The sequence below is a fragment of the Callospermophilus lateralis genome, chromosome 10, assembly GCF_048772815.1.
Source record: "Callospermophilus lateralis isolate mCalLat2 chromosome 10, mCalLat2.hap1, whole genome shotgun sequence".
Lineage (NCBI taxonomy): Eukaryota > Metazoa > Chordata > Mammalia > Rodentia > Sciuridae > Callospermophilus > Callospermophilus lateralis.
Window position 1 is genome coordinate 11,465,773 of NC_135314.1, and position 23,047 is coordinate 11,488,819.

At 44.2% G+C, this 23,047-nt stretch overlaps 1 protein-coding gene across 3 annotated transcripts in view; it reads left to right on the plus strand.

Moving 5' to 3' along the window:
• Window positions 1–23,047, plus strand: part of Urb1 (URB1 ribosome biogenesis factor) — a 69,819-nt gene that overhangs the window by 27,466 nt on the left and 19,306 nt on the right. For all 3 annotated transcript variants that reach the window (XM_076867989.2, XM_076867990.2, XM_076867991.2), the window contains 14 exons: window positions 1,726–1,845; window positions 3,450–3,566; window positions 6,681–6,819; window positions 7,607–7,777; window positions 8,718–8,905; window positions 10,628–10,846; window positions 11,471–11,650; window positions 12,849–13,704; window positions 14,652–14,853; window positions 15,444–15,630; window positions 19,020–19,078; window positions 21,089–21,282; window positions 22,649–22,759; window positions 22,842–22,905. In XM_076867989.2, coding sequence (XP_076724104.2) covers window positions 1,726–1,845; window positions 3,450–3,566; window positions 6,681–6,819; window positions 7,607–7,777; window positions 8,718–8,905; window positions 10,628–10,846; window positions 11,471–11,650; window positions 12,849–13,704; window positions 14,652–14,853; window positions 15,444–15,630; window positions 19,020–19,078; window positions 21,089–21,282; window positions 22,649–22,759; window positions 22,842–22,905 — 2,807 coding nt within the window. The remainder of the gene's footprint in view (window positions 1–1,725; window positions 1,846–3,449; window positions 3,567–6,680; window positions 6,820–7,606; window positions 7,778–8,717; window positions 8,906–10,627; window positions 10,847–11,470; window positions 11,651–12,848; window positions 13,705–14,651; window positions 14,854–15,443; window positions 15,631–19,019; window positions 19,079–21,088; window positions 21,283–22,648; window positions 22,760–22,841; window positions 22,906–23,047) is intronic.

Sequence of the window (23,047 nt, forward strand, 5' to 3'; positions counted from 1 at the left end):
ATCTAGGATCTTTTGTAGAGCATGATGTTGACTCATGGAGGGAAGTTAAGCATGCAGGAAGGAGGTGTTTTCCTGTGGATGTTCAGCTGGGTGCAGTGATAAACACTAACTGTTTGGGAGGCTAAAACAGGAGGATCTGAGTCAAGGTCAGCCTGGACAACTTAGTAAGACCCTGTCTCAAAGTTTTAAAAGTAAAAAGATCTGGGGATATAGCTCAGTAGTAGAGCATCATGGGGTTCAATTACCAGTACTGAAGAAAAAAACCAAAACAACAACCCCCGTGTTTTTTTGTTACTCCTGTGCAGTGAGGGAAAACTGGCCAGCCAGACTAAGCATTGTCTAAGCCTTGCTTCTTAGTAGCTCACATTTTTTTAATGACTTAGATCTTATGTTAAATTTTTGTAGGAACTAATACCATGGAAAGGCATGTTGGACTTTATACAAGGGGTATTTCCAGAAGGATCTAAGAATGCTGTGTTGCTGGGGTACATGTATGCCCCCCCTGCAGTCATCTTGCTAAGGTTCCCTTCATCACAGTTGAAGCCCACTCTTCCTGAGGACTTCCCATGTGCTAGGCTATGTGCAAATGCTTTATAGGGAAGCTCTGTTCCCACCACCTAGAGACAAGGTGCTGGGGCAATAAGCACAAGTTTAAGGTCCCAGCTATGAGTTGGGGTCAAGGAGGGGCCCAGGCATACCTCTCAGAATCCTTCTGTCAGCTTCCTACTGAGCTGTGTGGCACTGGACCCCACCCCAGGGAGGCAGTAAGTGGGGAGTGTCGTTGACTGTTTTTCACTCTTGCTGATGATTTAGTTGGAGACTGACCAGAGGCCTCTTGCTGTGGGACAACTGGTTTAAAGACATTAATTTGTATACTGTGCTCCACCTTATGCTTGTAAGATGCATCTGCTGACGTGGTCTGCTAGGCTGAGACCCCAGCACTTTACATGTTTAGTGTCATCCTCATTGCCAAGGGCTACGGTGAGTTTTGCAGATTCGACAGAATATGAGCTGGGGATTTGGAGCTCCATGCACTTCTTTTTGGTCCTCGATATTTTTATGATATATAATTATATATATAGGCATGTGTTCTAAACCCAAAAGCCTTTTAGGAGCATAAGTTGCATATAAGTAGTCAATTATATTTGCACAAGCAGTCTGATAAAGTAAACCCATTGCACCCTTAGACAGGGTCAGATGGCCTCAGTTCCCTCCTCACCACCCACCAAGTATAAGGTGTCTACTCCAGGGCTCCCTAAGCTTGGTTCCCAGGAAACAGCTAGTTACCTTCTGGTGCTTTAGTTCCCACATCTGTAAGATAGGATAGCAGCTATTTCACCACCTCCAGGGTTGGAGAAAGGGGTTGAGTTCAGTGTACGTTAAGAGCCTAGAACTTTGCCAGCATGTGGAGAGGGCTGCCTGTGCTTACTGTTTGACTTGCTGTTATAAGGGTGCTAATGGGGGGTTTTGAATAAGTTGTGGTTCCTTATGTGTAGAATAACTGTACTCTTGCTGAATGATAGTTAAAATGAGATGAGGTGCAGGATCTGGCAGTATACTGGACATGTAGTTACCTGTTTCCTCACCAAGTAATGGTCCTTGTTATTTTTATGATATATAATTACATACTAAAATTTAATGTATGTGTATATTTGTGTGTATGCGTATATATATATATATATATATAAAATTACACATATTGAAAATATATTATTCAATCTCTAGGAAGGCCCAGATATAGAAATTATTGGAGGAGAACGATCAGTGTTTTACTTATTGATGAAAATGTTTGTGACCAGTAGCCATTTACAGCTCAAGTCATTGACCAAACTTCTGATCATAAAGGTGAGCATCTTGTGCCAGGTTTTAATTCTGGAAAGCATTTGTATAGGTCTTCCTTATAGTAGGTGCTTAGTGAGCAATTGTTGAATTCAGGAACTGTATGGGAGCTGTTGTAAAGTTTACAGCAGAGGGTTTTAGGTAGTTTTAATTTAGTGTGTCTTAGCTGCATTCTTGAGAAGCAGCATGGTGACGGGATAAAACATGGGCTTTGAAGTGTGATTCCTGGATTTGAATTCTGGTTTGGTTCTTTATCTTCCTGGGTTGCCTGGATAAACTAGTTAACTTCTCTGAATTGTTTTCCCATGGTGAATGGAGACAATAAAACCATAGGGTGTTAGAAAAGATTAAATGTAATAAAGTAGTAGCCTAGCACATTGTAGACTCAGTAAATACTGTATGTGCTCTGGGGAACCATTTAATAGTCAATGCTTGCTCTCTCATCCCTGGACTCTGCCTTCTCTGAAGCTTTCAACCTTTTTGATCTTGTCTGTTACCCTCAGCACAGGTGTCACCAAAGTCAGTGGGAGAGAATGAGGGCTTTGTTTACTTCTCTTTCTCATATGTGGTTCTCACTTTTCCACAATTGCCTCAGGTCTTACTATAGTATAGCAAGTATAAACAAATATAAACAAGTATAAACAAATTTATTCTAATTTGTTATATATGACAGCAGAATGCAATTCATTTCATATTACACACTATACTTGCTATAGTATAGCAGGGAATCTATTGCCTCATTTTTGCTCTGCAAAAAATATCTTGGGGGGTGCTACAAGAACCACACTCACTGTGTTTAGGGTACAGAGATGTGACCTTTCACTTTATTTGAAGGGTTCATGATCTCACTTTACTTTCTTCATCTCACCTGAGCTTACTGAAGACCATGGCTGAGTCTTTGCTCCTGCAGGTTGCCCTTTCCATTCAGGTAGTGCAGGTGTGAACTCAAGGGCAGACACATTTTATCATCACTAGTGGCAGATGAGTGGAATTGATACACTGCAGGGTTTGGGGTGCACACCCTTCGTTATAGGGCTCTGTGCTATATGACTGTTTAACTCCTCAAGTCTCTGTCATCAGATCATTAGGGGTGTCATTTATTCAGCCTCATAGATTCAGATCCTGCCTGGTACCAGATTCTGTTCTGGTGGTGGTGCTTCTTGCTCAGGTCTGGGTCTTGAGGTACCACATTAAAATGTTATGGTGTGCCTGGCTGTGTCCTTGGGGGTTTCCTATAGGCCAAAGGTTGAGTTGCTATGAGGGGTCAGGTATTCCACGTTTACCTAGGTCTTTGTGAAAATCCAGGTGGAATGCCAGCCCCTAAGTGGCAAGCGACTCTTTCCCCTTACAAATTCAGGAAATGGGGGAAAGGACTAAGCAGCAGTGAGAGGGGAATCGCGTTGTCTTGGATAGACCATGGAATGATTCCTTTTCTTAGGTTCCTTCCATAATGGGGATTATTTGGAAGCAACAACTTTTAAACTGAACCTTTAGATAATACATTCATGCTCCCTGGTTTCCACTTAATGCTGGGGAAGCATGAAACTACCATGGCTTCCATGGAAAGTGGATTCTGTTCTGACCCATGCTGTGGCATTACTTGCTCACAGATTCTTCGGGACACAGGCGTGTTCGAACACACATGGAAGGAGCTGGAGCTCTGGCTGGAGCACCTGGATAGCACTGCAGAGGAGAGCAAGGAAACTGTGATTCAGTTTCTGGAACGGGTAAGCCCAGATCCTTACAAGGAGGGACGTGTTCTGGAGTATGTGTGGCTTTCTCTCGGCACCCTCAGAGATTGTGATGGGCCAGCACCAGAAGGGTCCTTATCTCAGCTGGCTTCTTTTTTTAATTATCATTATTAAATTATTTATTCTAATTTGTTATATATGATGGCAGAATGCAATTCATTTCATATTACACATATAGAGCACAATTTTCAAGTCCGTGGTTGTACACAAAGTATTTTCATACCATTCATGTCTTCATCCATGCACTTAGGGTAATGATGTCTAACTCATTCCACCGTCTTTCCTACACCCATGCCCCTCCCTTCCACTCCTTCCCCTTTGCTCTATCTAAAGTTTCTTCATTCCTCCCATGTTCCCTTCCCTTCACGATTATGAGTCTGCATCCTCATATCAAAGAAGACACTTGGCCTTTGGTTTTTTGGAATTGGCTTACTTCACTTAGCATTATATTCTCCAGTTCTGTCCATTTACCTGCAAATGCCATGATTTATTCTCTTTTAATGCTGAGTAATATTCAATTGTGTTTATATACCAAAGATTTCCTATCCATTCATCTACTGAAGGGCATCTGGGTTGGTTTCACAATTTAGCTATTGTGAATTGTACTGCTATAAACATTGATGTGGCTGCGTTACTATAGTATGCTATTTTTAAGTCCTTTGGGTATAAACCAAGGAGTGGGATAGCTGGGTCAAATGGTGGTTCCATTCCAAGTTTTCCAATGAATCTCCGTACTGCTTTCCATATTGGCTGCACCAATTTGTAGTCCCACCAGCAATATATGAGTGTGCCTTTTCTCCCACATCCTCACCAATACTTATTGTTGTTTGTATGCTTGATAGCTACCATTCTGATTGGAGTGAGATGAAATCTTAGTTTTGATTTTCATTTCTCTTAATTGCTAGTGATGATGAACATTTTTTCATATGTTGGTTGATTAGATTGTATATCCTTTTCTGAGAAGTGTCTGTCAGTTCCTTGTCCCATTTATTGATTGGGTCATTTGTTTTTTTAGTGTTAAGGTTTTTGAGTGCTTTATATATCTTAGAGATTAGTGCTCTGATGTGCTTGTGGTAAAGATTTGCTCCCATTCTATAGACTCTCTATTCACCTCACTAATTGTTTGTTTTGATGAGAAGAAGCTTTTTAGTTTGAATCCATCCCATTTATTGATTCTTGGTTTTAATTCTTGGACTATAGGAGTCTTATTTGGAAGTTGGGGCCTAATCCGACATTTGGGCCTACTTTTTCTTCCATTAGGCACAAGGTCTCTGATTTAATTCCTAGGTCCTTGATCCACTTTGAGTTGAGTTTTGTGCATGGTGAGAGATAGAGGTTTAATTTGATTTGGTTACATGTGGATTTCCAGTTTTCCTAGCACCATTTGTTGAAGAGGCTATCTTTTCTCTAATATACGTTTTTGACACCTTTGTCTAATATGAGATAACTGTAATTATGTGGGTTTGTTCCTGTGCCATTGGTCTACAGGTCTGTTTTGGTGCCAGTACCATACTGGTTTTGATACTATTGCTCTGCAGTATAGTTTAACATCTGGAATAGTAATGCCACCACCTTTATTCTTCTTTCTAAGGATTGCTTTGGCTATTCTGGGTCTCTTATTTATCCAGATGAATTTTATGGTTGCTTTTTCTATTTCTATGAAGAATGTCATTGGAATTTTGATTGGGATTGTGTTGAATTTTGATTGGGATTGTGTTGAATCTGTATAGTGCTTTTGGTAGTATGATCATTTTGACAATACTAATTCTGCCTATCCAAGAACAAGTTAGATCTTTCCATCTTCTAAGGTCTTCTTTAATTCTTTAGTGTTCTGTAATTTTCATTGTAGAGGGCTTTCACCTCTTTCCTTAAGTTGATTCCCAAGTATTTTATTTATTTATTTATTTTTGAGACTATTGTAAATGGGGTGGTTTTCCTAGTTTCTCTTTCTGAGGATTTGTCACTGATGTACAGAAATGCCTATGATTTATGGGTGTTGATTTTATATCCTGCTACTTTGCTGAATTAATTTACTAGTTCTAGAAGATTTCTGGTAGAATTTTTTGGATCTTCTAAGTATTGAGTCATATTGTCGGCGAATTGTGATAATTTGAGTTTTTCTTTTCCTATCCATATCCCTTTAATTTCTTTTGTCTAATTGCTCTGGCTAGAGTTTCAAGAACTGTGTTAGAGAGAAGTGGTGAAAGAGGGCATCCCTGTCTTGTTCCAGTTTTTAGAGGGAATGCTTTCAGTTTTTCTCCATTTAAAATGATGTTGGCCTGGGGCTTAAGCACAGATAGCTTTTACAATGTTGAGATATATTCCTGTTTTCCCTAGTTTTTCTAGTGTTTTGAACATGAAAGGGGTGCTGTGTTTTGTCAAATGTTTTCTCTTCATCTGTTGAGCTGATCAAATGATTTTTATCTTTGAGTCTGTTGATGTGATGAATTACATTTATTGATTTCCGGATGTTGAACTAACCTTGCATCCTCGAGATGAACCCAACTTGATCATGATGCATTATCTTTTTAATACGTTTTTGTATTTGGTTTGCCAGAATTTTATTGAGAATTTTTGTATCTATATTCTTTAGAGATATTGGTCAGAAGTTTTCTTTCTTTGATGTGTCTTTGACTGGTTTTGGAACAGGGTCATATTGGCCTTATAGAACGTGTTTGGAAGTGTTCCTTCTTTTTCTATTTCATGAAATAGTTTGAGGAGTATTGGTGTTAGTTTCAGCTGGCTTCTTAATTCTGCTGATACCTCAGAATCCACTCAGTTGTAGGATCTATGAAAAAAGGAGTAAGTCACTGCTTGCTGTTTCATTTCCTTTCAGGAGTTTTTGCACAGGGGAATAGGAATAGACTAAATGCAGTATTAGAGGAACAGTATACAAAACAGAGGTTTGTTTTGTTTTGTTTTGTTTTAAATCTAATAAAAAGTTAAAAAAACAAGAACTTTACAATAAAACTACTCACTAAGGACTGTTAACATTTTTAGTTCTTGATTTTTGACTATTGGCTTTTGGCCTTTTTTTCCCCAAAACTCATGACTATCTAAATGTTTTCCATTTGGCTTTTTACTGCCCAGATTTTACTGACATTGGTGGCAAATCCTTATTCATACACAGACAAAGCATCTGACTTTGTCCAGGAGGCCAGTACACTGCAGGCCACCATGACGAAGCAAGATGCCGACGATGCCAGCATTCCTGTGTCCCACATTGATGGTAGGTACTGAAGTAACCCTCCCTCCGTGCTGTGCAGCTTGTGTTCTGAAGATCAAGCCACAGTGGTATATTAGCCACAGAGAATGGGGCTGCACTAACGCCTCAGGCAAAGTGCTGATGACCCGTTTCTTGGTGTCAAAAATCTGCCTGTTCCAGAAGTTTGATGCATTTGTTTATGTAATGAGCAGTAAGTGCAGAGGTTACATGCTGGATTGTTTACTCTGTGCCAGGTGCTTTTGCAAGCTTTTTACAAATCTTAATCATGTAAACCTCATAAATAACTTTTGGGCAAGACCACACTGCTGATCTTAATCCAGATAAACCTTAACTAAAAGGAAGGTATTATGGTCCTGGTCTTCATAATATGTAGATGAAGCAGCTGAGGTACCTATAGAGTTTAGAAACTTGTTCAAGCTCATGCAATTACAGTGGAGTAAAGTCAGGATTTCAACCCAGACTCTCTGGCTCTGGTCTGTGCTTTAATCCTCAGACTCTTGCATCTCAAATTTGGCTAGTTTTCCAGTTTAAAATCCCTGGGTTTCTCGTGATACTTGAGAATAGTTCAATCTGTTCTCAACTTGGCTGAATATTCTGCATTTTGTCAGAGATTATAAAGACTTCTTAGGCAATGTCTTTGTTTAGAATCTGACTATATTAAGTGTTTTCCCCCAAGAGAAGTTGAGATTTGTTTTTCCTCATATTTCTCCCTCCCTGTGGGACTGTTTGACTGGGGTCTTCTGGTGGCTCTTCTCTCAGGTGGACTCCCTTCTCCTCTCTTCTGTCTCAGATGTGTTGGACATGGTGGACGTCCTGGTGGAGGGCAATGAAGGCTTGGATGAGGAAGTTGGATTCTCATTAAATGAAGACATGATCCTGCTCACATTCCCATTCAGTGCTGTGGTCCCTGCAGCCCTGGAAGCCAGGAATAAGTTGCTCCTTGGGACAGAAAATGAAGCAGGTACCTGTACCTGTGTACAGTCAGCTATTCTGGTGGCATTGGGCCAGCTGGGTCTTGAGGAGTAGGATTGCAGAGGCTCTAGAAACAGTCTCTAAGAATCCCAGACAGCAAGAGTTCAGACCCACCAGACTAACAACTGCTTGCCTGCCTGGCAGAGCTCAGAGTGCAGCATATAGGTCCTGAGGCAAGTGCTGAGACTGCCCTTGACTTGTGGTCTTCCTGCCTCCACCCTGAGTTGCTGGGACTCAGTCATGTGCCACTGTGCCTAGCTTACTATTTTTGATATTCCGATGATGAGGATGAGTCCTTCATACTTGCTGGGTTTTCCAGGCAACTCAGACCCAAGGAAGCATCCACAGGTCGCATTGGTGTAATTAGACAGGACAACCCAGGCTTTGCTACTGTAATAGGTCAGACCCTACAGTCAGAGGTCTAATGTCATAATCTAGTACAGGCTGTTCCCAATGGTTGTCTTCCAGTAGTTGATTATCAGGAATCCAGGTTGCTCTTGATTTAGAGCTGTGCCCTCTCAACATGTGCCTTTGAGGATCACTGGAAAGGGGAGAGAGTGGACAATTAAGCAAGAGATGTTGTGGCCTGGAAGGGACAAATCCTTCCAGCCCCATTCTACCCACAAGAGGAGCTCATGTGCGGAGGCAGAGGGAAGGGCCTAGGAAGTCCTAGGTCCTTGGACTTGCTTCTTATATGCCACTTCCCTGCCTCAGGACTTGAGATCTGACCATGAACTGTCTGTTTAATAAAGTAGAGCTTACAACAGTCTGTGCTGTAACACCTACCTCCCCATGTGGGCATATGACTCCTGATAGAATTGCTTGAATTTTTCTGGGTCTTGCATAGTTGTGGAAGAAGGTAGTCTTGGTGCCCTTTAGGAAGGCACTTGTGGCAGGCCTTTTCCCACATGCATCTTGCTCCTTTGCAGGGGAAAGCATCGTGACGTATCTGACTGCAGTGCTGACTGACCTCCTCCACATCCAGAGGGACCCCCTGGCTCTGTGTCTTCTCCTCCAGGCTTATGACAAGTTTGAGCCTCCACCTTGCTGCCCTCAGCTTTCCAGGTTTAGCAGATACTACAGCCTTTGGATCCCAGAGCAGGCCCGAGAGCCCTGGGTGAGCTATGTCTGTGATCGCTGCTCCTGCAGAGGGTTTTTTCCTATGAGCCATAGCTGCCTGTGCCACTGCTGTACAGCTTGCAGGGAGAAGTTGCTAACCTTCAAGTTTCCCCTATGTAAGAGAGGAAGCTAAGTGGTGACACTGCTGCTCAGCTGATATTACTGAAACACCGAGGACTCGGTGTCCAGCAAGATTACATTTCCCACTGGTTCCATAGTGATGACAGTTGGTTTATCACTGTTTCAGCTTAGGACAGTAGGTTGTCTTTCTTTTTTTTGTTTACTGACTGGCGTGTGACTTGTTGTCACTGTCTTCTGTGAACCTTAGCATTCTCCTAGATTTCCCATGCTCACTGGCAGACCTGCCCACTCAAGGTCCCCAGCAGGTTTCATTCTGCTAAACTGGGATTTTTTTTTTTTTTTTTTTTTTTTTTTTTTTGGTGGAGGCTATGTTCTTATAATGGGATTCTAGCTTCAGGGCAGAGTATTTATGAAAGCCGTGTGGAGCCAGAGTTAGCTTTGCTGTATGCATTCTTTTGTGGATTCATTAAATTTCACTGTAGCTGAGAAAGCAGACAGGTTAGGGCCCTTTTCTTCTGAACAGTAGCCACACTGATTGCATGTTTTCTGTTTATTAGTGCATTCCCAGCCCCATACTAAGCACACTGTGTGTATTTTAAGCCCTTTAATCCTAACAACAACTCTAGAGAAGTAGGTCAAGACTACTACCACCCTTTATATACATGGAGAAACTGAGGCAGAATGAGTCCACAACCAGCCAAGGTTAGAGTCAGGATTTGGTCCCAGCATTCTGGCTCTAGAGCCCGTGTTGGTAATAGCTGCTGCCTCCTTGCTCTGCACAGAGGCCAAGCTTCTGGCCAGGTGGTTGGTTGCTAGTGTGGAGCTGCTGGATGCTCTGTGCTGTCTCTTCTGGACACTCGGTGTTGGCGTCCCTGCTCAGTTGTGTATGTACAGCAGAGGCTCCCACTTTCAGGGTGCATTGGAATTCCCTGGGGCTTGTTCAGATTTGGCTGGCATGCACAGCATGATCCAGCATGTCCCAGGTGGAGCCTGAGAATCAGTGCTTCTCAGCCTGTCCTGGTGGTACTGCTGTGCTGGTCTGGGAACCCCACTTTGAAAACCTCTGAGTTTCGGGAGCATGTGTGACATTGGGTTTATTATCCTGAGGAAGTTAAGTGTTTGGAGTTATGCTAACATAAGTTATGTGAAGTAAATAAAGAGGGCAGTAGGCAGTTTTGTCAGAAGAAATGAACAGCTTCTGTTTGAGTCAGGTTGGCTCCAGAAATTTCCCTTCATTTTGTTTGTTGTTTTCCTGTCCTTCTGACAAAATACGGGTCCCTGGGCTCATGGGAGACAAGTAACTCCAAGGGCCCCTCAACAGACTGGGCTTTTCTGTTTTTGGAGATCATCTATCCTATTTTAAAGCCTTGTCTGTGTGGCACAGGGCTCTGCTCTGCAGGGTCTTTGTGCCTTCCTCTAGATGCCATATGCTTTTTCAGCAGAAACACACTCTAGGAAAATATGTGGGGCTGGTAGTGTTGGAATTAAGTCTACTAAAATGCCACACAGTTTTCAGTCTTTAGCATGATTTTCATGAGGTGTCCTTTGTTACGTGTGTCACCTTAAGTTCATCACCTGTACGCACTGCGTTATGTCATGGTAATTTGTCTTTTATGCTGTCTCTTGCTGTCTCCCCCAGCTCCTACAGGCATTAAGCAGCCCTGTACCCCACGCACCTCCAGAGGCCTCCTGTTTCTCTGCCCTGCTGCAGACGGCCTATGAGAGTCAGACACTTTTGGAAGAGTACATCCAGGCACAGCTGCAGGCTGCCATCCCACACCTTGCCCAGCACCAAGTCCTGCGCTCAGCCAAGCAGGTGCTGCTCTGCCTCAGGACCACTGTGGAGAATTTCGGCCAGGTCAGTGTTGTCTTCCAGCCCTCGTGTTCCCAGCGCTCTACCTGCAGGGAATATGGCCTTGGAGCTGGTCCCCACCACCGGACAGGATTTCTAATGTTCTGGGGCCACAGAGCAGGCCTGTGACTCAGGAATCTGGACACCCAGCTGTGTCTCCCCCATGCTGGCCGCTCCTTCCTGGAGCAGGCGTGCAGAGGCAGCAGCATGTTTCTTGGCAGCAGATGCGGGCACAGTTTGGCATGGGGTGGCCCTGCTCCTCTTAGAGTAGACTGGGTCAGCAGCATGGCAGGCTCCCTCCTTTCCTGAGTTGATTAATCCAGTAGCTGACCATCGAGCTTTTCCCTGTTGCGGTATATAGTGTTCCAGGTTAGGTTGAGGTTATCTCATCCCCCTTAACCAAACTAATCCTTTGTGTTTCCCCCACATCAGGAAGACAGGTCTCTCATTTGAGAGACGACTCAGGGTGGTTGTTCACAAATACAAACACTGTGTGTAAAAGGCCTTGGCATCTCAGCCTGCTCCCTTGAGTCTTCTTTTCTTTCCTGATTACCCAGGGATCTGGAAGTCACTGCTGGGTCACCAGGAGCCCTCCTTTCTCTGAGACTCATGTCGTTCTCACCCTCACAGCTGGGCAGAAGTGCGGGCCCCCCCCTCCTGCAGCTCTTCCTGGACCTCCTGAGGCTCTTGGTTATCCACTGTGAACAGTTGGATGCCCAGAACCGACAGAAGTGTGAGGCCGCCCAGGCCGAGTCTGACCTTTTTCTGGACATGGAGTCTGTGGCCTCACTGGAGTTGGCTGATGACCAGGTACTACCACCTCTTTCATAGGCAGCCTGTTAGCCTTTTCCCTAAGGTCACAGAGAGGGATAGATAGTGGCTTTCTGTGTGTGTGCTTCTGATTACATATATGTGTTTACTAAAGAACAGTAGTGAAATACAGAAAACTGTAGCAGAGATGTTGACCTCATAACCCCCACCCAGGGGGGGTTTCCAGTTAGTCCTCTGCACAGTCACCCCCTCCCTCTGTAAGCACCCCCTCACATCACATGCTGTGAGCCTCTTGGGAAGCCTGTGTTGACCAGAATGGGCAGTGGGAGCCCTTTTGTGAGCACAGGAAGTACAGTGCTCTGAGAAGCAGCGTGTGTCTCCTGTCTTTAGTCTCGTGCAGCAGACTGTTGAGGTGGTTCGGGTGTGTGTTCTACAGTGTGCCATGTAGCTGTTCTGCTGGGCTGCAAAGGCAAACAAGTTCCTTATTCATAGTCTTGTTGAGACAACTTTTTTATTTTGATCTCTATCTTGACATCTGAGAGATGTGTCTTCCCTGTTTCCAACTGGCAAAGCTCTGTTGGGAAGGTGGTAGGCTCCTCCCTTAAGAAAAATGAGGTAAGAAAATGCATTCCTGTCCCTGTGGATTACGGGAATTCCTGGCCAGAAGTTCGGTTCAGCAGGGTTCCACAGGACAGCTGAACCAAGTCATTCTCCAACTAGCCAAGAGCTGCTCTCTGGGCAGTGCTTTAAACTTGGTTGGGCCAGAATTAGTTTCTCAGAGTCCCTTGAGGCCAAGTGTCCTGAGGTGGAGGCAGGATTAACTTCAGTCAGGACACCTTCCCAAGACACATGGTCTGAGCTGTAACCACTTGATCCCAGTTGTCGGGAGACACCACATCCCTCTACCAGATTTTGCAGGGCAAGGCTTCTGGGAGACCAGAAGGTGGCTTATCTTAATCACATTTTGCATTTGTGTGGGGCCCACCCTCTGCATTGGGTGGCCCGGGAGAGCAGCTTTGCCATACAGTAAGTCCACTCTGGCTGGTTGCATCAGACATGCTCGTGAACCTGGGTCAATGCCTTGCAGGGAGGAGTAATCTGTCTCCCGACCATGGGTCAGCAGAAGGGCTACAGCGCTGCCTCCTCCTCACTCTCATGGCAGTGAGTGCTCCCTGGCAGCTGTGACTCCTCCTTGACCCTGTGCCTCATATGAAGTATATCACTGTCTCTGTTTCAGACACTGGACGAGGTGCTAATGGCCATCCTCAGACACCCGACACTGGAGGGCTGGTTTCTTGCCCTGGAGCAGCAGGCACTGCCCCCTCACACGCTCAGCCCCATCCTCGTGAAGCTCCTGGCGACCCACTTCAGTACCGGGGCCCTTCAGCTGCTAGTGGTGAGCGCCCGAATCCTTCGTAACATGGGTCGGCTCAGCCTCCTGGCCAGGTACTCAGAGGCCATCACCCAAAGTGTGTTGAGGGAGCTGCGAGCCAGGAGAGCAGGCCCACCCACATCTCTACCCAAGACCCTACCACAGCTGAAGGCCCTGCAGGAACTGCATCCATACATGGAAGGTGCCCAGCTCCGAGAGGTCACCCTGGCCTTGCTGGACCTACCTGAGGCCCACCTGCTGGCCCAGCGACCCACGAAGTCCCCTGGGAAGGAGAAACACCTGAGCGCTCTCGGAAAGACTTTGGTGCAGCTGTTGACTAGCAGCCCTCAGGACCAGCTGCAGAGCCACAAGTTCCTCTGGTCTTCTGAGTATGTGAGAGGCCTGGGGCCTCTGCTCCCAACCCTAGCTGTGGATGAACTGGACTCTGTGTTCCTGCACACTCTACAGAGAGACCCTGTGCTGGCCTCTGTGGTGACAACCGACCTGCTTGACTATTGCCTGGCCCGGCGGACACAGGCGGCCCTTGGCATCGCTGCCCTGCTCCTTCAGCAGAGCTGCACCCACCTGCTGAGGTTTGAGCTGTGGTGTGGGCAGGCCTGTGTGGGGCTCTGCCTGCAGGAGGATCTGGACAGCTTCCTTCCCCTCATCCATCTGTACCTTCAGTGCAGGACTCAGGGGCTCTTCCTGCGCCCAGCAAGAGGTATGGAGAAGGCTGGCTTTGGGCAACTGGAATGTTACAGGTCAGGGGCTTGAGGAGGAGAGGTGCATGTTCATTTTAAAATCCCTCAGCATCCTGGTCTGAGTGCTTTAGTTCTTTTTGCTCTTCCAGCATCTGACCAGCTCTGAAGATAGAGGAAGGTTGAGAAATTCCCAACACCCTTCCACCTCTCCTAACCTAGGGAATAAAGTAATAAGGGGTGCCCCCTTATTACCCTGTGTGAAGGGGCAGGGTTGGGCCGTAGTCGGGGTCTGGGGCTGTGTCTTGCCAAGTTGAGGACTCATTCAGGGCTAGACCGTGCCTTGTCTATTGCACTGTCCCCACCTCCAGGGGAGATGGTGAGTTGGTGTCATGTGGGACAATGTGGTTCTGGCTTTCTTTTTTCTTTACCCCGCTTGGTTTCAATTCTGATGTACTTTCTGATTACCTCAATTCAGTTAATTTCTTTTTTGTTAAATGCTCAAATGCCTTTTCCCTTGATGCTTTGCCTGTTTTGTATAACTTTGTATTGAATGTGAAGATGCTTTAGAAACCAAGACAGCCCCTCAGGCAGGAGCCTTCCTCCAGTAGTTCTTGATGTACCTTTCCTTGGGCACCCTCCCTGCTCCTGCACCTTAGAAAATGAGTCCTGTGGTAGTTCAGAACTTCAGTACTCATGGTCTTATGAACTTAGATCTGGGGCATACATGGCACACTGGGCTCTAGCATTTGTCAAGAATGTTGACTGATGAGACGGAAACTTTAACAGCTGGCCCTGGGTGGAGGCAGATGTATAGCATTTGCTGATTTCCTTGATGCCAGTACTATTGCTGTGGCCTGTTTCAGGCTACCAGAGTGACATCACAGGATACCTAACAGCAGCTGGCTGCTGTCCAGGCTAGCTCAATTGAGCATTGTGTGATGACCTCTGCATGGTGTCTTTGTCCTAGTGTCCTCTGCTGTCATTTCTGTCTTGAGGAAGACCCTGTGGAAACAACTGCTGGACAGGCTTCTCAGCACTAATGGGCCCCCAGAGTCTGGGCTGCTTCAGGAAACTCTGGCCCAGCTGGTCCCATTTGCAAGAGCCAAAGGTCTCCGAATGCTCATGGACCATTTGCCCAGCTTGCTTCAGACTCCAAACAGTCACAAGAGGTAGGAGGGTATGGGTCGTTAGATGGCTGGTCTCCTCTCTGCTTCACTTTTCCCTTTAGTATTTATGAAGTAAGTTAGTGAAAAACAGCTGCTGTCCTGTTGTGCTGGTTGGTGAGGAGCTGTTCTGACAAGAACTCTCTTTCTGACTGTCCATGCTGGAGCAGGCACATCTCCGAGAGCTTCTGAACTGGTGGTGATTCCCCCCAGGGGTTGGTTGGCAATATCTGACTTTGTTTATTGTCCCAGCTGGGGTGAGGGGTGTGACATCCAGAGGGCAGAGGGGACTGGGATACTGCTAAATATACTGTAATGCACAGGACAGCCCTCTACAAGAAGGAATTATCCGGCCTTAAATGTCTCAGTGCCTACTTGGAGGGACCCTGATCTAGATAAAGTCTAGACATAAACATATCCTTCTCTCTGCTGATACTGTTGGTTGTGAACATTATGGTGCATCTTTGATGTTTAAGAGTTGTGGGGAGCCTGTGGTTCCTAGGATGGGGAACAGGATTCAGGGCATTGTTCCCGTGTAGGTTTTTTCAAGGTTGGATTGAATCCTCTAACTCTGCAACTCTGGTCTCCTGCTGCAGTTGGCTCATGGCAGACGCGGTCTCCACAGCCCTGGAGGGGTCCTCAGGAGAGCTGAGTGCCTGGAGGAAGACCCTGCTAGAGTCCTGCATGCAGTGGCTGGTCGCGTCCTTCAGTGGTAGCCAACTAGGTGATGCCAGTACCCAGGAGCAAGAGAGGCAGATGCTGCTCAGATTAACCGAGTTGTTGGTAGGTGTCATTTTTTACAATCCTGATGACACCTTTAAGGGACAGTAAGCTAGATAAACCAAGCTTTGCAGATACATTTCCAGCCAGGTAGCATGGTAGGATGTAAGAGGGGCCATGTCCAGGCTGAGTGGCAGATGGGCAGCCCTGGAACTGATGAAATGTCTTACATCAGGAGCGACTGCTGTATGTTGTCAAGTACTTTTTTGTATCTACTGAGATTTTTGGTAAGTTCTTTGTTTTAGTTTTTCTGTTAATAAGGTAAATTATATTAATTGTGTATCGAATGTTAAATCAACCTGGCATTCCTGAGATAAACATATTTGATCATGATCTTTTTTATATACATGTGATTTGATTTTAATGTTTTATATATTCCATAAAGTATTTTTGCTTCTGAGAACATGAGGGATATTAGTTTGTAATTTTATTTTTCATCCTGTTGTATCTTTTTTCCTCTGGCTGATTCCCCCCACCCCCACTCCTAGGTTGGGGGTTGAACCTAGGACCTCATGCACACTAGTCAGGTACTCTACCACAGAGCTGCACTTGCAGCCCTCTAGGACTTTATTTTTATTTTTATTTTTTTGAAATGTGGTTTAAAGCAATTTTATTATGATGCATCTTAATGCAGTTTTCTTCAGGTTTCTTGTGCTTAGGGTTCAGTGAACTGTTGAGTCTGTGGGTTGATACTTTTCATTACAATAGGAAATATTTGGTCATTGTTCCCTTTTATCAAAGTGTCCTTTCTGAAAAATACTATATTTTGCAAAGAAATAATTAACATCCCAAAGTTTAGCAAAAGTATATGAGTTATTCTCGATGCTTAGTATCAAATTGCATTAATAGTCCTAGACTCATGATTAAACTCTGAATCTAAGACTTGAAGTAATTATAGGAAAAGCGGTAAAAATGAACAAGTGTGTGGTAAATACATTTTTAGGTCATAGATCAAGCTGTGTACTTATTTAGTTACTTTAAGAAACTATGAATTTTTATGCCACAGGTTTATGAATTTAAGGAACTCAAACATGGCAGAACTGAGAGAGGGGAGGATCATGCCTGAGACCGGGAGAGCTGAGCCGTGGAGGCAGGAAGTGCCTACTGGCCATGGAGCCACAGGGAGTGCTGCCCAACTTCATGGGCCTCCCCTCTGCCCAGCCATGGGACAGGCACTGGATTGGGCCTTCCTTCCCTCTTGTTTAGTTGAGATATTATTTATGTGTCATGAAATACACAACTGTTAAGTATAGTTCATATTACCTGTGTACCCCACACTCCTGTCCAGGATTTTCATCTTGGGGATGATTCCTGTGCTTTTTCCCCAAACCTACTTCCCTCTGAAGCCATCACTCTTTTTTTACCCCAAATACTAGGGTTGGAAACAGGGGCACTCTACCACTGAGATATACCCCTAACCCTTTTTCTTTATTTATTTTTATTTTGAGACAGGATCTCACTAAATTGCTCAGGATGGGCTTGAACTTGTGATCCTCTTGCTTTGTCCTCCTGAGTAGCTGGGATTACAGGCATGCACCACCACGTCTGGTGGAAACAACCACTCTTGATTTCTGTCAGCATTAGATTATTTTGCCTGTTTTAGATGGTCATAGACTTGAAATCATACAGCATAGTATGAACCCTTTTGTGTGTCTGGCTTCTTTCAGTTAAATGATGCCTTCTGGACTCGTCTGTTGTGGGAATGAGTAGTCTGTTATGTTTTGTTGCTGAGTACTTCTCCATTGTATGATGCCTACATCCCCTTCCCTAGTCACATGAAAATTTGGAATTACTGGTTTTGTGACTATAAAACTAAAGTTAAAACACACTCATTACAAATATAAAACATTGTGAAACATACAAAGAAGAAAATCAATAGTCTCCCATTACCTAGAGGCCATCCTACTATAGGTTAGGTGTACATCCTTCCAGAGATCTTGCTATATATATCTACGTGCATGTATGTGTACACATGTATGTGCTCGTGAGATAAAACTTAAGTGTAATTTTAGGTTTTCATAGAATCATATTGTGCATACTGTATGTAACCTGGTATTTTAGCTGTTGGTTTGGTCTGGGTTTTTTTTAATATTTATTTTTTAGTTGTAGTTGGACACAATATCTTTAATTAATTTATTTTTATGTGATGCTGAGGATTGAACCCAGGGCCTTGCCTGTGCTAGGCAGCTCGTTCCCACAAAATCTACCACTAAGCCACAACCCCAGCTCTTGGTCTGGTTTTTTAACATAATACCATATTTTGAAATTTCTTTCCCATGCCAGTGACTGAGCACTGCCTTGACCTTTGTCATGGCACAGTGGTCATTCCCAGGTAGATGAACAGCAACATGTATTGCTGCACCTGTGAGTGGCTTTCCAGTTTTTGCTGTTAGGAAGAGTATAGTGTGTTATTATAAAGCATACGTGATGAATCTCGCTTGGTATGTCTTTGCACATTTGATCACTTTTCTCCAGTTGAATACCTGAAAGAGGAACTGCTGGAGCAGAGAGAACATATATTTTAGAATGGGATGAGTAGAGTAGCTTCTTTCAGTTAAATGATGCTTTCTGCTTTCTGGACTCATCCCTTGTGGGAATGTGAAGTCTATTATGTACTGAGTGGGAGTTGACCAAGGTGCCAGCTGCCCCTGGGATTCCTTCCATAGGTTCTGGCACTAAGGTCTCCACAGCATGGCCAGCTTGGTGGAGGGAGGCAACAGCCTAAGCATGCACTGCTGTTAACTGGTCTCTCTGGATCCAGCATCTATCCTTCAATTCCATGTCCCTCTTCCCTTTGTCCAGCATGTACCCAGTCTCACAAGTGGGTCTCCTTGGCTATTTAATTAAAGACTAACTGCAAATCCTTTAGTGCTGTTTGAAATGGTAGACTAAGATAAACTTAGCAGGATGCTCAGGAATTTTTTTTCCCCATTCAGTGAGGAGGAGTATGCTAATAAAATGTCAGAACTCCTAGCAGAAATAACGAGTTTTTTTTATTATTATTATTTTTAAGTTAAAAAACACCACCAGGCACCAGAAGCCTGTGTGCTTTTGAGGTTATTTGGATAACTGTTTCATATAGACTGGAAAGCCCTAACTTCAATCCACAGTCTGCATTTTAGGTTCTCCTCTCTGCCCTCCCAAACTTAAAACTATCTTGTGCTCATCAAGAGTGATCTTAAGGGACTGGAACAGGAGCCGCTGGGAAGGATCAAACTGCAAGGGAGCAGTTGGGGCTCCTCTTTTTCAACTCTTTGGTCAGGTATTTTATAGAAGGGAAATCAGACTCAGAGAGGTAGCTACCTTCCTAAAACTTGTACAGCTAGAACCTCTCTCAGTATTTTTAAAACACATTGATGTTTCATAATATTACTTGCTTGCTTTATTCATAGCGTGCACTTAATGAAGTTGATCCTGGTACTTGGCAGAAATTTGTGAAAACGGGACTCAAGTAAGTTGATTTTTTATTTACTTGGTATCATTTATAAAGGTGTGAATGTCGTTAATCATGAAAAACCTCTTATATAGCTTATAATACAAGTGGAAGAGCAGGTGTTGCCTCATTTTTAGAGCTAAAAGGTAAAGATGGTTGGAGAAATGAAATGATTTGCCTGTTGACATGCAGGGTGACTCTAATGATGAGGAAAGAAGCAACATTTTGAAAAATGAAATATTTTTAAAATACCAAAACGTGCAAAGAGTAATAGCATCCAAATTTGATCCATGATGACAGTTTTTTATGCCTGTACTAAATTTGTCCTAATTCATTTTCTCCCCCTTCCCCCACTGTTCTTGGCTGTGCTTTGTCTTGTTCGTGTATATTTTGTATTTTCACATTTTACATGTCAGTGTGTGTTTTATCAGTAATGTTTTATGTGTTTAGTATCTTACTCAGATGTCTTTCTTTTTCTTTCTTTTCTTTCACCCAGTTGTTTTTGATTTATTGAACTTGATGCATGTAGATCCAAGTCATTCATTTTTATTGTTATGTAGTATACTGTCTTTAGATGCTGCATTAATGTAACCCGTTCTCTACTAACGGATATTAGGCTGTTTCCCCAAGTCTCTCCCTTAGAGTCCTGACTAGACTAGCACATGTATCTTATGTTGCTGTGGGTGGGAGGACACGCTGGCTGTTAATGTAGGCACACCCGCAGAGTCCCTCCATGTGCAGACTGCTTTCCATAGTTGAGTGAATTTGCTCTCTCTGCAGTGTGGGTGTAAATCCATTTTTCATGTCCTTGTTGACACTTGACATGGTCAGACTCCTTAGTTTTTGGCAGTCATGTAGTTGTGAAATGATGCTGTACCATACCTGTAATTTTCATTTTCCTGATCATTCTTTAACTTTGGTCAGAGAAAACCTCTCTCACAAGAGGAGAGAAAGAAGTGAAAGAGGGTCCAGGTTAATGACAACTATAGATGATCATTATGTTGTGATGGCTTTCTCTCTGACTTTGGTTAATTTGTGAGTATGGAGTGCCTACCTTAACTTAGTTGATTATTTTGGTTTTTTTGTTTGTTTTTTGGGGCAGGGCTTGGTACTAGAGATTAAACCCAGGGTACTTAACCACTGAGCCACATCCACGGTCCTATCTATCTATCTCTCTATCTATCTGTTTATTTATTTTGAGGCAGAGTTCCTTAGGGCCTAGCTTACTTATTGCTGAGACCTGCCTTGAGCTTGTAATCTTCCTGCTTCAGCCTCCTAAGCTGCTGGGATTACAGGCCTGCTATACCATGCCTGGCAATTAGTTGATTCTTAACATTCTTCATTTAGAACTAAAAAAGCTTTTTTCTAGATTATGGATATTCTGTCTCTCTAGTGGTTTTGAAGGATTTAAGTCATAGTTTCCAGCCTGAGTAGCCAACAGGAAGGAAGCAGGCGAGAGGCCTGGCTGGCAGGGTGGGCTGGGCAGCACTCGGTTTCTCTACTCAGGTCCAGCTCTTCCACTGCCTCCTGGTGTTTCAACTAAACAGGAAGTTTGTTTGGTATTTATGTCATAAAGAAAATTGGGTTCTATGCCACATAAGACATTTTGGTCACTAATGGGCCTGTATACGATGGCGTTCCATATGAGATTGTTTCTCCTAGTGATGTAGTAGCTGTCTGAGTAAGCACACTCGCGATGCTTGTGCAATGACAAAACTGTCGAACAGTAACAGTTCTCAGAGCGTGTCCCTGTCATCAGTGGTGCAGGCTGCAAATGCACTGTGTCCCACCTTGTTTTCCGAAGCGTCTCTGTGTGGTGGTGGACAGTTAGAAACAAGGCTAGCAAGGATGATACCATGGTAGAGGTAGAACTCAGGTGATGGGTATATGCACATCCACTGTGACATTCTCAACTTTGTGCTGTGTTTGAAAATCTTACTAGAATTTTGAGGAAAAAAAAAAAAAAAGTTTCCTGTAGAATACACTTCCCTAACTTGAAACTCTTTCCCTTTTACCCTGGCCTCCCAGGTTTCGCTATCAGGACCACACCTTCCTACAGACCCTCTGTGCTGCCACACAGCTTCTGTATGGCCCGGAGAGCGCTGTGCACACCAAGCTCATCCAGCTCCCGGTGGTCCACATGATGCTCACCCAGCATTCTCTGTTTTTGCCAACACTGCTGACATCTGAGGAAGAAGGAAACCCAGACAGTCAAGTAAAAGGTGACTCTCACACAGCCTTCCCAGTTCAGTTGCAGCTTTTATTTCCTGTGTCATCAAAACTTCTCTCCCACTAGTTTTCAAAGCTAAACAAGTATTACAAAAATGGCAGTAGAATATCTTGTTTCTGTCAAATCCAGAGTAAAGAAATACTGCTGCCATAAGTTCAGACAACAGTGAGACCTGTTTTAAAGGCCTCATCAGGCTTAAGGGGTCGTGTACTGTATCATGCACCAGTGTTAGTCTGGGAGTTAGGGAAAGTGAGGGGTGTGGGTCTCTAACCTGAGAGAAATTGATTAGTTGTGTGAATTTTCTTAATGGAAAGATTGAAACTTAGCGAGGGAGAAGGGCTGAAATCTGCTCCTTGGCAGTTTACTATTGTGAAGCTCTTCTAAAGCCAGGCTTTAGAAGCATTGACTAAGTAGCTACTTTATGCCCATGAGTCCCAAGTGGTTTTGGCTATGGAGGATGTCCAAAAAGATGTCTGACAGTCCCTGTCCCCTCAAAGCCACACTGAATATTTAGAGAAGCAAAATCAACACCTCAGATCATTGGAAATCTCCACAGGGGCAGTCAGTAATGAACTGCAGGTTGGAAGATAATTGTCACCCAAATGATAGGTAATAGATACATTAAAAAGGGTTGTGCCCTTTATTGAAGCAGGAATAGAAATAATATAGATTTTGGTAACATAATTGTGTCATTTAGCCTTTCATCTCTGTGACAAAAATACCCAACAAGAACAACTTAGAGGAGGATAAGTTTATTTTGGCTCATGACATTGGAGATTGAGTCCATACTGGTCTGACTCCATTGCTTTGAGCCCAAGTTGAGGTAGCATATCATGGAGGAAGGGTGTGCAAGTTGAAAGAGAAGGACCCACAGAAAAAAAAAATCCACCTTTTCTGGGGCATAGCCCCTGTGACCCACCTTCTCCACCTGCAGTTACCACCCAGCCAGTTCATTTAAACTAGGATGGACTGATTTGGTCACAACTCTCATTATGTAATCAGGTTGCCCCTGAATATTCCTGCATTAACAGGAGCTCTTGGGAGACACCTCATAGCCAAACCTTATCAAAAACCATAGGGGAAAATGCTTGGATTTAAAAATATTGGGTGGCTTAAAATTGTTTAGGGGGCATGAACAGAGACTGGTCCTCAACCTTGTGAAAGACCTAGGGATACAGCTACTATGAAGATATGTTTATTTTACAAAACAGGAAAGGGACTGGACAGTGGTCCAAATCCCAGAATCGTTCGGGGGCTGTTTCAGGCATTTCGATGTTCCCTGGAATGTGCCCTCCCCTACTCCTGTGCTGAATGTGTGTCTCTCTGCAGGGCTGAGCATTTTGGTGTTTCTCTTCCAGAAGCGCTGGTGGACCTGATGGCGACCGTGGTGAGGATGTGCCCCTCTGTCTGTGAGAGCAGCCACTTTGCCGTGCTTCTTGGGGCCTACAGGGCCACCCTCAGCATCTTGGGTAAGGGTTGAGAACTGGTGGGTGTATCCCATGGTGTGTTTAAGGAGCTCAGCTTCCTAAACGGAGCCTCATTGACTTCCAGATCAGAAGATTTTACTTCTCCTCCGGGCGTATGAACAGAACAAGCTCAGCCTCATTAGTTTCAGGTGAGTGACGGAGCCCGCATGTGCTGGGACCAGAAGGCACTGAGGGCATTTGCCTTGATGGTGCAACTGCCTCTCCACACAGCAAATCCCAGGCTTGAGAGTTTTCTCATTGGTTTTCAATTCTCAGTTCAGAGTGACGGAG